This window comes from Fusarium subglutinans (assembly GCF_013396075.1).
Source record: "Fusarium subglutinans strain NRRL 66333 chromosome Unknown NRRL66333_c0000262, whole genome shotgun sequence".
Taxonomy (NCBI): Eukaryota; Fungi; Ascomycota; class Sordariomycetes; order Hypocreales; family Nectriaceae; genus Fusarium; species Fusarium subglutinans.
The window spans coordinates 24,824-39,348 of record NW_023502325.1 but is presented as its reverse complement, the minus strand read 5'-3'; the positions used below and the strand labels follow the sequence as shown (position 1 = coordinate 39,348).

The following is a 14,525-nucleotide window of genomic DNA, read 5'->3' as shown; positions in this document are numbered from 1 at the left end:
CGCTCGTGTGAAGGCCTAGCATCGGATCATGTTGTCTTAACAGGCCTCACCCGATTGGAAGATAGGATTCGGGCACGACTCCGAAGGTGGTATCATGGGTCAAAGCCGACGCTGACAGTTCATTGCGACCCTGGTCTATCATTTGTCCATTTTCTCCCTCGTTCCAGAACCTCTATGCAGGGAGGCATCATCAACTCCGCTGTCCACTGAATAAGAGTGAGTGACATGTAATCCACAAATTGCCGCCAAATCATCGCGGCCCCTCAACTCCAGCTTCGATCGTAAATGACCCTTGCTGTTATATACTGAACCTTGCATTAACACTTCCCTTTTCAGACTTTAGGTTTCCGCGTATGTAGGGTTGGCTATCCACGTAGCTCCCACTTTACGATATGATACGTTGCTGTCGTTGGGGTATTGATAGTAAGTTTACTTTGTCGGTCTGTATATCGCGACGTGATGGCAGAAGATGTGCAATGGAACATGGTCGGTACTGGCTAGGAACTCATGCTTCTACAAGAGAAGACATTACTCTCTTCTGATGTTTGATGTCACTCCACTCATACAGGCTGTTCACCATGCATCAGGCATCAAGAGGGCGCGCACAGGTCTCCCTCTGCACCATCTCGAAGGTGAGGCCAGGGGTTATGAACATCGCTCGTCCCGTCACCGGAAGAGGTTACTGCAGCAAAATGGCCCGGGCGATCCGTTTATGTACTACAACTAACATGTCATTTGGGCACGCTCTCGATTGCCAAGATGCTTTCCACTCTGCATCAATAAGGTCACTGATATCCACCACGGGTGGGAGTTTCACTTTATTATCGCGCAAGGGCCACTGCCATATCTTCTCACAGTGAGAAGAATCCTGAACTGATTATTGACTCGATGCGGAAGATTCCATGCAGCAAAAGATGCTTGCCCAAGTCAGTCGGTACTGAGTCGTTGTAAGTCAAATTTCTGAAAGACAGCTGATGGTCATTCTCGGCAGTTGAGATGAAGACCTCGGCAACAGCTTGATGGTAGGCTTGCCAACTAAGTCGCCAGTAAATAGATATCAGTAACTATCTATAAATTGAGACAAATATGACCTCCATTCCAAGTTATCACTCTCATTCATGCACTCACTTACTTCATACTCATCCACAATCTCTCAATCAATCTTCTCCAATCGTTCACCATGCGTTTCTTCAACTTCAATAAGCGACTCTCACAAGCATTCCAAAAATGATCGCACTATACCTCCCTCGAAGCCAGTCTTCAATTCCCACTTTGCCAAAAGGCAGTCGTCCAAGATCGGCGAGCAAAAGGTTCGTCCCCAGGGCTGGGTCGATACACCTCAGATCGTGTACTCGGCTTGGAACCAGGCTGCGGGTGATATCGATCAGCCACTTGGAACTTTGCCCTCCAACTTCTCTATCGCTCTTGTCGGCGGTGGCATCACCAATGTTGTTCTAGCTTTCAACCTCGTCAAGGCTGGTGCTGATGTCACCTTGATCGAAGCCACTGATGATGTTGGCGGTCGCCTCCGAACCATTCAAACCCCTGATGGTGTCAACGTTGCTGAGATGGGAGCAATGCGCTTCCCCCCTTCTGAGGACCTTCTCTACTACTACGCGAATGAGTTCAACTACACTTTCATTCAGAATTTCCCTGATCCAGGCAAGGTCCCCACCATGGTCTTCTACCAAGAAACTCCTACATCTTGGATCAGTCAAAACGTCACTGTCAAGGGCTTCGAGAAAGTCAGCAACGGCTGGGGTTCACTGATTTCCAAAGGTTTGACTGGTGGTTCTCAGTCAATCACTGCAGCTACGCAACTCACAAAGTGGCTCAGTTCATCTGACGTCGACACGCGCAACCAGGTCATCCCGGAATGGCAAAAGTACCTCGATGAGTTTGGTAACGACAGTTTCTACACTGCTCTCCAGCGCATATTTGGAGAGAAGCACGAGTGGGATGTTCCAGGTGGTCAGGTCTGGACTGAAGATGACTTTGAGCGCTTCGGTACCCTCGGCGTTGGTTCAGGTGGCTTCTGCGCTGTCTACTCTGCTGGCTTCAATTCCATCTTCCGTCTTATAGTCAATGGTCTCGAGTCGGACCAGGCTATCTTTGCGAAGATGACTGACGATGGTCTTCAAGCTACTGGCATCCGGGAATTGGCCAACGCCATTTGGCAAAAGGCTACTGATCTTGGCCTCAAGACCAAGTTTGACACTGTTGCCAAGATCACCAGCGGTGGTGGTGGCGATATTGACTATGTCATTATACAGGAGACTCCTTCTTCTGATAACGGTAATTCTACCGCTGACCAGTCCCAGTATGACTTTGCGGTTGTTGGTACCTCGAGCCGAGCCATGAACTTTGCCTTTGCAGATGTCTCGGACACGACCAACGAGCCCATCATGTCGACTGCTGTCAACCGCGGTATTACTGATCTGCACATGACTGCTTCTTCCAAGCTCTTCATTCGCACAAAGAAGTTCTGGAGTGACCAGCCTGCCGATTTCCCTCGCGTCATTCTGTCTGACACAGACCTTCCCCAGGCTTACACTCTCGACTACGGACACCCAGACTATGGCATGGTCCTTCTCACGTATGCTTGGGAGGATCTCTCGCAGACCATCTTGGCCATCCAAGACCCTCACAAGCTGCTCTCCATCCTCAAGGAGCAGATCGCCCGTATCATGCGTGATAGCAGCTATCCCAACTATGCCGACTTTCTCGACCCCGTCACGGACGATGATGTCTACCTCGTCCACTGGCCCCTCGATCAGTACTCCTACGGTGCATTCTCCCTCGGTCTCCCAGGACAGGATAAGCTCATCTCTTCCATGTTCTATGACTATCAGAAGCTCAACGATACCTCTAGCTCTCGAGTCTTGATCAACAGTGACTGCACGTCATTCCTCGGAGGTTGGGTTGATGGTGGCCTGCAGCCGGCGCATAATTCTATGGCTGCGATCTTTGAGCGCTTTGGCTCTTTGAACCCTGCTGCGGCTGACTTTGCGCCTTCTGCACTTTTGCGTGCTAGCCCTTACCAATACTAATGGAGCGTGTATGATCCTTAGTAATTACATTCTTTACATTCTTGGAGGAGGTTGTTTTATTTTTCTTTATTTACCTTTAGTTCAGTTTCTTTAAGTACTGAATTCCACCTGTTTTGACTACTTGACTAACAAACTTCTATTATCTTTGATCCTGTGACTTGATATTTCTGCTATGTTGTAATTTGAGAAACGTTGGTACTTGGTGCTCTATGTTTTTGCAGCCATGCCGTCATTACTTAACTATCAACTTGGGTAAAGCTGGAATCCGCTCTACTATCTGAAACCGTTTAAGACGTCACTCCTGTCAGATGAAACGCTGACATATTTACCCCAACAGCCGAGGTTTCGCAAGCAAGACAAAGGTCGACCTGTCAGGACCATGGTAGTACAATGACGTGGAAAAATTGTAATAAATTTCAAGAACTCGACATAGCGTGGGCATAAACCATAAGTGAGACCGCAACATCTGCAATGTTAAAACGAGCTCACATAGAGTTACCGTTTCCGATCAGACAAACAAGAGGTCACTGAATACTGGTTCCATGGCCAAAAATGCGCACTACAGGGTAATCTTTACAATAGCCTCCCACTGAGCGACCACTTTGGCGGGTCCCCAAGCTAGTAGACGTACGTGACCTGAAACAAATTCATCTTGGCCCTTGAAACGGGAGTGGGTGACATCATTGTAGCCTTTGTTGGAAATTCTTTCGTTATCTCCGTGCCAAGCCGCATGTCAAGCGGAAGTCAAGGCAATTGTAGTAAGTCTTTCGCATTAAGGGTTTTTCAATGCTGTGTAAGTAACAGACGGACCCTTATAGCATAGATACGTATTAATTGCACTCACCACACGAGCCACTGAGAGGTATATGTCCCCTCTTATTGTCAAAAACCGCCAGTGAGTAGTAAGTCGGATATACCGCCCTATCGGGTAGACAGGTGGAGATGTACTGCCCTGATAAGTGGGACAGGGGCAAAGATGGAGGAAATCTTTATCCGTGGGTCTTTATGTAACGTGATGAATACGATATGCAGTATCAGTGTATAATTATACAATAGCTGCCAAGGCGTTGCCACGGCTGACCCTACTTCGTGGCAATTGGCTTTCGATGCTAGAGCCTGGAGGGAAGCTATAATATCGGCACATGAACATCTTTGCATGTGAACAATGGTCTGTTCCCCTCTTTTAACTAGATTACCCCTTGTTTCGCCCCACTAATCCCTGATCTCATTATTCCAGATGCAGTGGAGAGTCTGCCACGTGAAGCCCAGTGTTTCTATGCATGGCCATTCCATATCACCTGGAAATCCGGAATTACTGGTTCCTTTGGGTGTTTCTTCCGGCACCGGTACTTGTTTTTTTCTCTTTTGAGGTCTTTATGTTCCAATATTATAGGGGCTCAACGTAGCAGGTGCTTGTTCATGATCAACGGAGCCGAGCCGGAGTTGGTCTAGTCAAACGTGGAATTCAACAGAGGTTACATCGGATGTACGCCAAATGGGGCAACTCCCCTGGCAGACGCACACCAAGTCTGTCTCAGATCCTTGGCGAGTGCCGTTGAAATTCCATGAACGGGAGACACTAATTGAATAGTACCGAACCACTAACGCTGGGCGACAGAAAGCCGGACTGACGGACAAACACCGATATAGCGTGTAGTCAAACTGATATTTCTGTCTACATCAAATTATACAGCAAGCTATCTTATCTTGGCTCGCATACGGGGCACCGCAGCCGTTGCAGTCGGACGGCAATACCGCAATTAGAACGCAATGCAACGATTAGTACAGTGCAGGCAGGTATAATACCCAACACAAATACAACAGCAAATCCACCGTTTCATATAAAGGATCCCGTCGTCCCCAGGAACTTGTTTCTTGGCGGGATTCCCATCCTGACAAACTTTATCTGCGCAGAAACCATCAATTGATCTGTCCCCCATTATGGCAGCTCACATTGAGAATCGAGGGCCGCAGCTCATGGCGGTGAATATCACCTTCTGGGCCATGGCTTTTATAACATGCATATTGAGATGCTATGTTCGGCTGTTTATGGTCAATGGGTTCAGGAAGGATGACTGGCTGATGGTCGTCGCCATGGTATGTTGAGCCTCAAGGGGTAACAAGTTCCCAGCAATTGACCTTTCATTTCTCTTAGGTATTCTTCACCTGTTATGCGACCTCATCGACTGTTGGTGTCACGTTCGGCACAGGAAGACACCACGACGACCTCGAAGCCAACCAGATCCACACTGCGATGATGTGCTGGTGGTTCTGCTACCTCGGATACACCCTCACCATGATATCCTGCAAACTCTCCATCGGCTATTTCCTGCTCAGAGTAACGACCGAAAAGGTCCAACGATGGATCATCTACCTCGCCATGTTTTTGACTACCCTCTCGTGCGGCATCTTCTTCTTCGTCACCCTATTCCAGTGTCATCCCATATCGTACTTCTGGAACAAGGACCAAGATGGCAAATGTATTGATCCTAGTGTCGTCATTGGGTTGGCAGCCCTCTACAGTTTTTTCGCTGTTGGTTCTGACCTCGTTTTTGCGCTGCTTCCTGGTTGGATTGTATGGAATCTGCAGTTGCACAAGCGGACGAAATACTCCCTGATCCCTCTGCTCGCTATGGGCTGCATGTACGTCTTCTTCTATACCACAAGTGACACAAATGTACTGACAAGGCATATAGCGCTAGCGCAGCTGTCATTGCTCGTTTTCCATACTTGCATCTCCTTGGAAAGCCCGATTTTCTCTGTAAGCCCATCTGCCCCTGATTACGTGGCAATTAACTAACCTAGTATCACCAGGGAATACCACTGACATCGCCATCTGGTCAACAATCGAGCAAGGATTGGCCATCGCAGCGAGTAGCCTGGCAACCCTCCGGCCTCTGATCAAATATATTGCCTACCGATTGAACTTGACCAGCAAGCCTCCAACACTTGGTCCTTCAGGTTACGGATCATCACCGCGCACTCCTGGGCCTGGAACACCAAGAGCCTTCTCCAGTCGAGAGGCGTACACACTGTCGTCAGTGAGTCGTCAAGAAGGCCATGAGAAGAAAGGGTCGGCGTTTGATTCGAGACAACCAAGTGATCTCAAGCTTGGCATCAAAAAGGAGACCAAGTGGGAGGTCAAGATAACGAAAACAGCCATGAGTGAGAGCGAGGAAGAGCTACACTCGCCAAGAGCATGGAGAAATAACAACATTTAAGACTAACCAAGGTAAACAAATTACGCATGAAATAGCACAGCCATACTTAATCTCTTACATAATAACTCTTATCCATTTATCGGTATATCCTGTGTAGAGGTGCTCCAGGCACTCTGTGATTTCACGTTTTCTGTGACCAATGAATCCTCATTTCTCATACACTTCTATCAGCGCCTCAGTGAGATATTCCGCGACCCCTAATGTACTCGATTTCGGAGTGAGTCTCGGGCAATCTGGTCCCTTGCCCATCCATCTCACACGGCTCCACGTTGACCTGAAACGGTCTCCAGTAGTGAACCCGACCTGGGTCTTCCCCCTCGTAGTCTTCAACTCCGGGGCTTCCGCGGCGCCATCTTCCGGGAGACTGAGGAAAGTATAGCGGGCTCGAAGTCTGCGGCATATATGGAACAGAGTAAGACGATTCTGTCATAGGGGCTGACTGGATATCGTGCTGTGCCTTTCGCTTCCGACGTATTAGCCACAGACCAATAAGAACGGCCAGCACAACAACTCCAGCACCAACAGCGATACCAATAATTGCCCCCGTTGACAGTTGTGATTTCGAGTTTGATCCTCCTTCTGATGCAGCAGCCATAGGATCAATACGTCCATCATCAAGCTTTGTACGCTTGGTAAAAACGGCTTTCATACTGAGCAACGTGCCAAGATCATGATTAACAAAACCATAGTCAGGCTTAAGCTTAGTCGCACCTCCTTCTTCCGCCCCCCCAATAACACTAGACACAAAGCTAGGGACCTTGTACCCGAAGAGACTCGGCTCATAGCCTGCCCAGACCTTCTTGAAGTTCGTTTTGATCTGGTTGCCTAAGTCGATATTATGGACGCCCCAGACTTCTTCAACATCACACGTTTCGTCTTTGGGGAATACTCCACCGATAGTAAGCATTTGCGAGCCTTGGTTGACAATATCGCATGATAGGCTGTGAGATGGGTAGTAGCCTGTCCCGTTTTGGTCAAGAGGATAGCTTTTGATCCATGTGAAAGAAGGTATAGAGAGGATATAGACGTCATCGAACCCAGGCCCCTCCAGACCATGACCCCCATTTATGTATCTATGCAACGTCAACACCCTGAAGCAACTGGTAAATAGTAGTCAATATGAACGGGTCTTACATGTTGTAGCTGCTGTGATCCTCCGCCCATACAGCCCCGGCACAGAATCTTCCCCGACTCTCAGGAATTGTACCATTCGCTTTCTGAACATGCCACTTGTTCGATATCATATCGTAGAGGAATATCTCGTCCAACGGCTGTGAGACCATTGTGCCATTATCGCCAGGATCCTGAAAGCCACCAAAGTAGACCAGCATTCCTCGGTCGCTAGCAGGGATAAATGTCATGACTCCTTCAGCACGTCTTATATCGTCTGGTCCCGATAACTTCGCCCACGTGTTGCTGTCCATCTGATACCGTATGAGATCTGATGTCGCCCGTCGTTCGCCGCTCCAGTCAGCCACCGAAGCTCGTGATAGGTAACCACCATAGTAATATCTAAGGAGGTCAGCATTTCCTTTTAAATAGAGGCCTCTCAATCCAGGAGAGCTATGAACTTACCCCTCTCCTCGCTCCTTTACAGTTGTAGAAGCCCCATAGCTGACGCGCTTGATATCGTCGGAGGGAGGCCCGAAATCATCCCATTGATCGTACCAGATGTCATAGGACATGAAGTTTGAGGTTGTCGGACTGCCGCTAAAGAACTCGCCACCGAAGAGGAATAATCGGTAGTTAACATCATCTGCCCAAAGAGCACCGCCATGTACTGAAGGAATTGAGACATTCTTGCTGAGGTTTGCATGAATCTGCGGCATATTATCCTTGCTATTGTGATCAAGGTCGTGCCATATGAGCCAAGTATCTAGAGAGACTGTTATTTAACTCTATAGAAGAGACTGGTGAGTAGCATACTTGTGTAATTCTTTGGATCGGTCTCTAGTGGTTTCCAGTTGACTAGTCCTCCATCAATGTAGAGTTTTCGATCTACCACTGCTGTCTGGTGTCCAAACCTTCGGCAGAAGTCCTTGATAGGATCATGTTGGATCGAGAGATGAAGATTGGCAACCAGTACTGCAATCGATAAGAACCAGAATTTTGCCGCCATTGTGTGAAGGATATTCTGAGCTTCCTGCCCTGTTAGTAGTGACGTAATCAAGGGAAAGCTTTTGTATTAGCATGACATGTTGGAAGCAAGATCGGGTAAATTACATTGCGGGAGGGAAGATGCAATTTCAAGGGCCAGACAAGACCTTATTATCTATACATTAATCTGTAGTGCTCAGCCCCTTCGACCAAGCTTAAACTAGCTGCTCAGCCCTATAACCAAAAGCCAGAAGGTTGCCTGCAGCCTGTGACAGTCCAAAAATGGCCTTGCACCAATCTCGCCCAGTTGCATCAAAACCACGCTATGGCGGTTTATCCACTGGCCAGTGATCTTAACAAAGGGCAAAGCTCGTGGTAGAGAAGGTCACATCGCTCTGTGGCCAAGCCACCACCAGCTCGATAGCAGCTACATACTTGGAGGCCAGTTTTAAGAAACTCTCCGTTGTGATCCGGAAGTTGGGGTCATCTCAGTTTTGTACCCCACCTATAAACAGAAGTACAAGAATCTCGACCAAGTTGCTGCGGCCTCCAGATTGCACAACGGATCGATGGACTGCTCCTTATAGCTGTTCTTGAGAATAATTTTAATCTAGTCTTGAGTCCATTCATTCCTGGACTAAAAGATAACATATAAGTTGACTGAGGCTTATATGTAGGACGCGCCCGCCAAGTTCCAGCGGTTGATGTCACTCCGCAGAAACGCGGAGATGCCGCATGTGGATGACCATACCTCGATTACGTGGGGGCATGTGAATCAATTCGTCAGACCGAAACGAGAATCACTAATCGCTATCATCAGCACATTAACACTTCCATCAATTTATTACTATACTGCTACCGTTCATCTGCCCATGGGAGTGCCACTTGGGTGCTGCAGCAGGTTCCTCATTAGCAGATTATTTTATCCCGTGCCCGACCAAGACTCGCAAAATAATTTATCAAGTGAAAGCTGCTGTAAAATTAAAAGGCTTTATTTTCCTCACCGTGCTTTGCGGTCTTCTAGAGCTTTGGTCCAAAGGCTAGTCATCAATTCGCATACCTATACATTGGCAGCGCATCTCCACGACTCAGGGCTGGATACAGGCGAGTCCCCTGTATTTCAGGGCCAGCTTCACCCGGTTTCAGCTTACCTATTTCGCTGGCGCATAGGGGTGCCAGCCAGCAAAAAGTTCAAGCAGGCCGTACTTCAGCAAGTCCGTATAAAATACCAAGCCATTCATGGGGGTTTAAGTTGTGAGACTCCCGTCTGGGGATACATTGCCAGGCACCCACTACATCGTAGGCTCATTGTCCGTTGATGTGGTTGGCTGCCTAGAGTAACATGGCCTCCAATACCATTGCGACCTTGTTTCTCTTTCTCGTATAAACCTTATATCTTGCAAAGTTTCGCCTCGTAATTGGTGATACGGTTGCTACGGAGTATACACCTAAATATCAATGCATTGTATCAAAGCGCAATGCTGTTAGCAAAAAGTGAATGCATTAATAAGTAACTCAATTTTCTCACGGATTTTCATTTTAATTTACCAGATTCACGGTTGAGGATAAGCTTTTAGCTACAGGTCTTAGCTGCAAGTAGCACATGGCGGTCAGACAACTCAAAAGTCTCGTACCTCACTAAGAGAGTAGTATCGAGAAAATGACAGGGTAGTCCTTGATGGGATCGCCGATTCAGAAAACATGGCGGTCTGAGCAGATCGAATGTTTCTTCAAAACGAACGCAAAGACCTCAAAATCCGGGTTGTCTCATCAGCAACCAAGCTGTCTACATACTTATTAAAATAAATGTTCATTCTTTGGGATAATATGCACAGCAACCCCATCCTACAGCGAAAACAATGCTCGATCGCTATGGCCCAGCCGAGACTTCGAGGCTGCTGTGATAGCTGCACCAGAAGCAAGATCAAATGCAGTGGTGAAATGCCTTCTTGCCAGCGATGTCGGATGCGAGGCCTGGACTGCGTATACAGCAAAGCTCGGCGAGCTGGTCGTCCGCGCCTCAAGCCCAAACCAAGCAAAGCATCAGTCACATCTTGTGTGAACCGGGAACTACAAAACAATCTCATCCGTTGCCACGACCAATCAGCCAATGGCCTGCCATATCAGGAAACCGAATCGTTGGTCTCACCAAACCCAGATATGCTTCTGTGCTCTCCAGACTCCCAGGACATCGCATTATTGCTGCATGATCCTTGGACTTCAACATCATGTCCCAGCTCAGACGCCACAAAGCCGCCGAGCGTCTGCGACTTGGATGGCTTAATGTTGCAGGATATGCTGTTGAATAACGCTGAAGGATTTAGCTTGTCGTCTCCTAGGAGTCTGAAACAAGAATGGACTCAAGGCAACGTTCCCATTAGCGATGAATTAGAAGATACATGTCCAGGATATGGTGCAACTAGCGAGTATCTGACCAGCCATACTTTCTCAAGCCCACCAGGGCCTCACAAAGTCACGAGCCAGGATACAGACAAATCGAATTGCCATCTCTCAGAAGTCGATATGGAGATCAACTTCATCATGGCCACTATCACGGACATCGCCAGTCGACCAATTGAAACATATCACCTCGACGATCACCCATGCACAACCTCGTGGCCACAGCTACTGAGCAAAGCCCAGATACTTATGTATATCTCTGGGTCAGGAAACTCATCTTCTCTACGTCTGGATGCAGTACTACTAGTCTGTTGGGCAGCCGAGCAGGTGCAGAAGCGAATTTCGGCATGTCCAGTCTGTATAGCTCGAAGCATGGAACTGTCTAGCATGCTGGCTTTACTGTACGACTGGATCTCGTCTCAAATTGCAGACGCTCTTGAGAATCCTGCCATGATTCAGAACTGTTGTCTGAGAATCGGCAATTCGGTCGTGACAGGGCAAAATGGCCTTATCGGCACATATGAGCTCATCAAATACAGAATCACGAGAGCGATTCATATGATAGAGAACATAAACAGCACAGTCTCTACCATGGGAGAGGGGGATAAGGGTCAAGTATATGGAATGGCCCGACTTGTGCTCGAAGTGGCTGAGAGTCGATTAGAAGCCATCTCGGGAATGATAGATCTTTTGGAAAGCGAGCAGTTCTGCAGTATATAGGAGTAAAGGAGAGTATGGAGAACTTAGATATTCCGTAGATGGCGTTCTTATGGATAACTGACTGTATGTTCCCATAAATACGGGGCCATGAAAGGACTAGATGGAAGAAATGTATATATTGGTTGCCCTAAATATCTGTCTGTTTCCTCTACCGCACTAGGTCCGTCTGAGAGTATCATATCCACCTTGAGAATCATGGAAAGTGTAAAGATGTTCTTGCTACCATAATCTTGACACGGTCCATCGCCAGTTCAATTTCCTGATCAAATCGCTGAGGATGATGGATATAGCCTGTTGTCCCCAACTTCCGCTTCATACCGATCCACCGAAGATTCTGCCCAATTCTTATAGCTGCATCTCTGATAAGCCTTCTTGCGATCAATGTCCTCTCACTATCATTGAGGATAAGATTTCCGAACACGAATTCTTCCTTTACAGAATCCCCGGGCGCCTGCGGGCTTCTCTCTGATCGGTCAGACGATAGGTAGCTGTTTTCTGATGTTTGAGCTTTTGTCATTGAACCATAGGCTCTTTGCTCTGCTTCGAGGAGCTGCAAAATGTCTTTCAAGGCCAAGAATGCATTTTGGATCGTCTGGGCATCGTTTGAACATTGAGCGCATGCTCGGATGGCCACTAATATTGTTGTCGTTTGTGTATCGAGATTCATAACAGAGCCAAAACTACTCTTGTTGCCCCGAGGATGATCAATCGTGGAAAATGAAGTGCCGCTGTGGCATAGGCAGGGTGCTTTGTCAGACACTTTTTGCTGGTTGTTTACAAACATCGAGCTACAAAGTTGCGTCTTTGTTGGTCAGAGGCTAGTGGTTTAAAAAAGACAAGAAGAGGAACTCTCTCACGAGATTCGATATTTATTATTGCAAGGAATAAATGGCATAGGTGATATACGGCTTAGATTAGAACGACCAACGTGACAGGTACGTAGTTTTGTTTTTATGGGCGGCTTGAACTTGACAATGACAGGGCTGTTTTCAATCGTTAATTTGAGCCTATCATTGCCATTGTTACCTTGGCGGAAGCCTACTTGACTCAGTTGCCTCGGCAATGGAGGCTCGGCAATCACCTAAACTTCAGAACTCCCGCAGATTTAGCCAGGTACTCCTAGCTATGACATAGTTAGTGAAAGTATAATAATCTATTTATAACTTCTATATAACTTCTGGACGAAGTCAAAAGGTCTATATGCGATAATATCTATAAACTAAACAAATGCAGATTTATCTAGTCCACCACTTTTGGCTCTTCAAAGTCGCAATTCCAAAAATCGAGGTCCAACTCAAAACCCCCAACTGAAACATCCCCGCCAGCCAGGAAAGCATCAATCGCCATACCAGTCTCCCACTTGTGTGATAGATCTGTAGCCCACCAACATCAGAAACATATTCTGTATCTTTTTCTCGAAGAGCGTCTGGAATAAGCATGAAGCTCCTCCAAACTGTCAGGATCGAGATCTCCAATAATATCCAAAGCGCATGTCTGGGGTAAAGAATCACACATCTCAGTAACGTGTAGGTGACCAAGAGCATCAGTGGTCCTTTTAGCCAGATGCAAGCCACGTTGATCAAAGGATATATGCTCCCTGTTCCGTCTTTGGCGATCAAGGGTTCGTCTTCCTGTTTTTCCTTATCCACAAACTCTGAAGATTGAACGCGTGTCGGCCGCATCGCAAGCCATAGTTTCAAAGTCTTTTGCACTGTCAAGGCCGGATATCCCATGCAGAGAAAGGTATAGTTAGTACGCTCCCATCGAGAAAACATAAGCAGCGCCTTTTCGAGTGTTTCAGGGGCCATGGTATGAACGACAGCGTTACTCTGATAAACCGTTCTCCAACCGTCACAGAGAATACGGTATGCGAGCTCCATATCTTCACCGTGCTTGAGAGGTGAACCAAGGAAGGTGCTTGTGCATAGCCTATCGACATGGGGTTGGACTGCATCTGCACGAAATGCGGAGAAAGCACCTGGAAGGATCGTGACAAACCCCTCAGCTGAAAGTGCTGAGCGCGGTAGGTTACCGATGTGATCAAAGACGATATCGAGGAGACGCGGCAAAAGGCTCTTGAATGAGAAGATGCTGCTGCTCGAGACGTTCAAGACAGCCAGGTGTCCAGCGACAGCACCGATTGAAGGATCCTTCATCAAAGGACTCACGATGTTGCGAAGTGCGCCTTTTTCCACGACGCTATCTGAGTCAAGGGATATGATGATGCTTCCAAGTGCAGCAGCGAATCCCGACTGGATGGCTTTCCTTTTGCCCATGTTGACAGCATGCTGTAAGAGCCGAAGTGTTATGCCGCATGTCGAGACCGAGCCTGCAGCCTTGTTGACGTGTTCCCATGTGTCGTCAGTAGAGCCATCATCAATGACAATCAGCTCAATCCTCTCTTTGGGATAGTCTGAGAGCTCGATAGACTTTATTGAGTTTTTAACAAACTCGGACTCGTTGAAGACGGGTATGACGATGCTGATGAACGGTAGCTTGTCGTCTTTGGAGGCAGCCTGCACAGGTTCATATCTGATCCAACGCCATACCATGTGCACGTACTCGACCTTGTAGAAGATGGCGATAAGCTGCAGTACTTTGGCGGGCAGCCCAGTGAAGATTGGAGGAGGAGTTGGCCATGGTATACAAGATAGTAGAAGCAATCCTAATATGTTCAAGATGCCAAACGAAAGACGAAGATGAGAGTCTGTCATTTTTCAAGTGCCACAGGTTGGTTCTTAAGTTACAATTTGAATGCATAGACAATGAACCGAATTACTTCCAAGCCGTGAAGCTAAAGAAGTGGCAGTGAAGGTTGATTTTGTTGCATTTAGCCTGTGGCGAAAAATAGCCCGAGCGTTTGGTAAGTTTACCGATGAAGCTCAAACTTTCTTAGGTTCGTGTGTTAGTCGAACAGCACTGCCGTCGGGTCGTTTTTCATTGGTCGTGAAAAGATCGTAAGGATAAGAAAATGTTGAGATTAGATGTCAGGTCAGAGCCCCCATAGGCTCGCCTCAAGTTGAGGATTTGCCGAGGC

The 14,525-nt window shown here is 47.5% G+C and overlaps 5 protein-coding genes across 5 annotated transcripts; 3 read left to right on the top strand and 2 right to left on the bottom strand.

Moving 5' to 3' along the window:
* Positions 1–1,118: 1,118 nt before the first annotated feature.
* Positions 1,119–3,050, top strand: FSUBG_12328 (tryptophan-2-monooxygenase; the record flags this gene model as incomplete). Its single annotated transcript, XM_036677104.1, has 1 exon — positions 1,119–3,050. One exon carries the CDS (start codon positions 1,119–1,121, stop codon positions 3,048–3,050), a length of 1,932 nt encoding a protein of 643 aa, XP_036532204.1.
* Positions 3,051–5,144: 2,094 nt separating this feature from the next.
* Positions 5,145–6,271, top strand: FSUBG_12327 (integral membrane protein PTH11; the record flags this gene model as incomplete). The annotated part of the gene is made up of 4 exons (XM_036677103.1): positions 5,145–5,147; positions 5,206–5,693; positions 5,747–5,811; positions 5,865–6,271. The coding sequence occupies 4 exons, from the start codon at positions 5,145–5,147 to the stop codon at positions 6,269–6,271; spliced, it is 963 nt and encodes a 320-aa protein (XP_036532203.1).
* A 175-nt stretch (positions 6,272–6,446) lies between these two features.
* On the bottom strand, positions 6,447–8,390 carry FSUBG_12326 (uncharacterized protein; the record flags this gene model as incomplete). The annotated part of the gene is made up of 4 exons (XM_036677102.1): positions 6,447–7,212; positions 7,406–7,783; positions 7,847–8,147; positions 8,198–8,390. 4 exons carry the CDS (start codon positions 8,388–8,390, stop codon positions 6,447–6,449), a joined length of 1,638 nt encoding a protein of 545 aa, XP_036532202.1.
* Positions 8,391–10,240: 1,850 nt separating this feature from the next.
* FSUBG_12325 (uncharacterized protein) lies at positions 10,241–11,488 on the top strand (the record flags this gene model as incomplete). The annotated part of the gene is made up of 1 exon (XM_036677101.1): positions 10,241–11,488. One exon carries the CDS (start codon positions 10,241–10,243, stop codon positions 11,486–11,488), a length of 1,248 nt encoding a protein of 415 aa, XP_036532201.1.
* Positions 11,489–12,593: 1,105 nt separating this feature from the next.
* On the bottom strand, positions 12,594–14,128 carry FSUBG_12324 (hyaluronan synthase; the record flags this gene model as incomplete). The annotated part of the gene is made up of 3 exons (XM_036677100.1): positions 12,594–12,611; positions 12,838–14,004; positions 14,051–14,128. 3 exons carry the CDS (start codon positions 14,126–14,128, stop codon positions 12,594–12,596), a joined length of 1,263 nt encoding a protein of 420 aa, XP_036532200.1.
* Between the last annotated feature and the right edge of the window lie 397 nt (positions 14,129–14,525).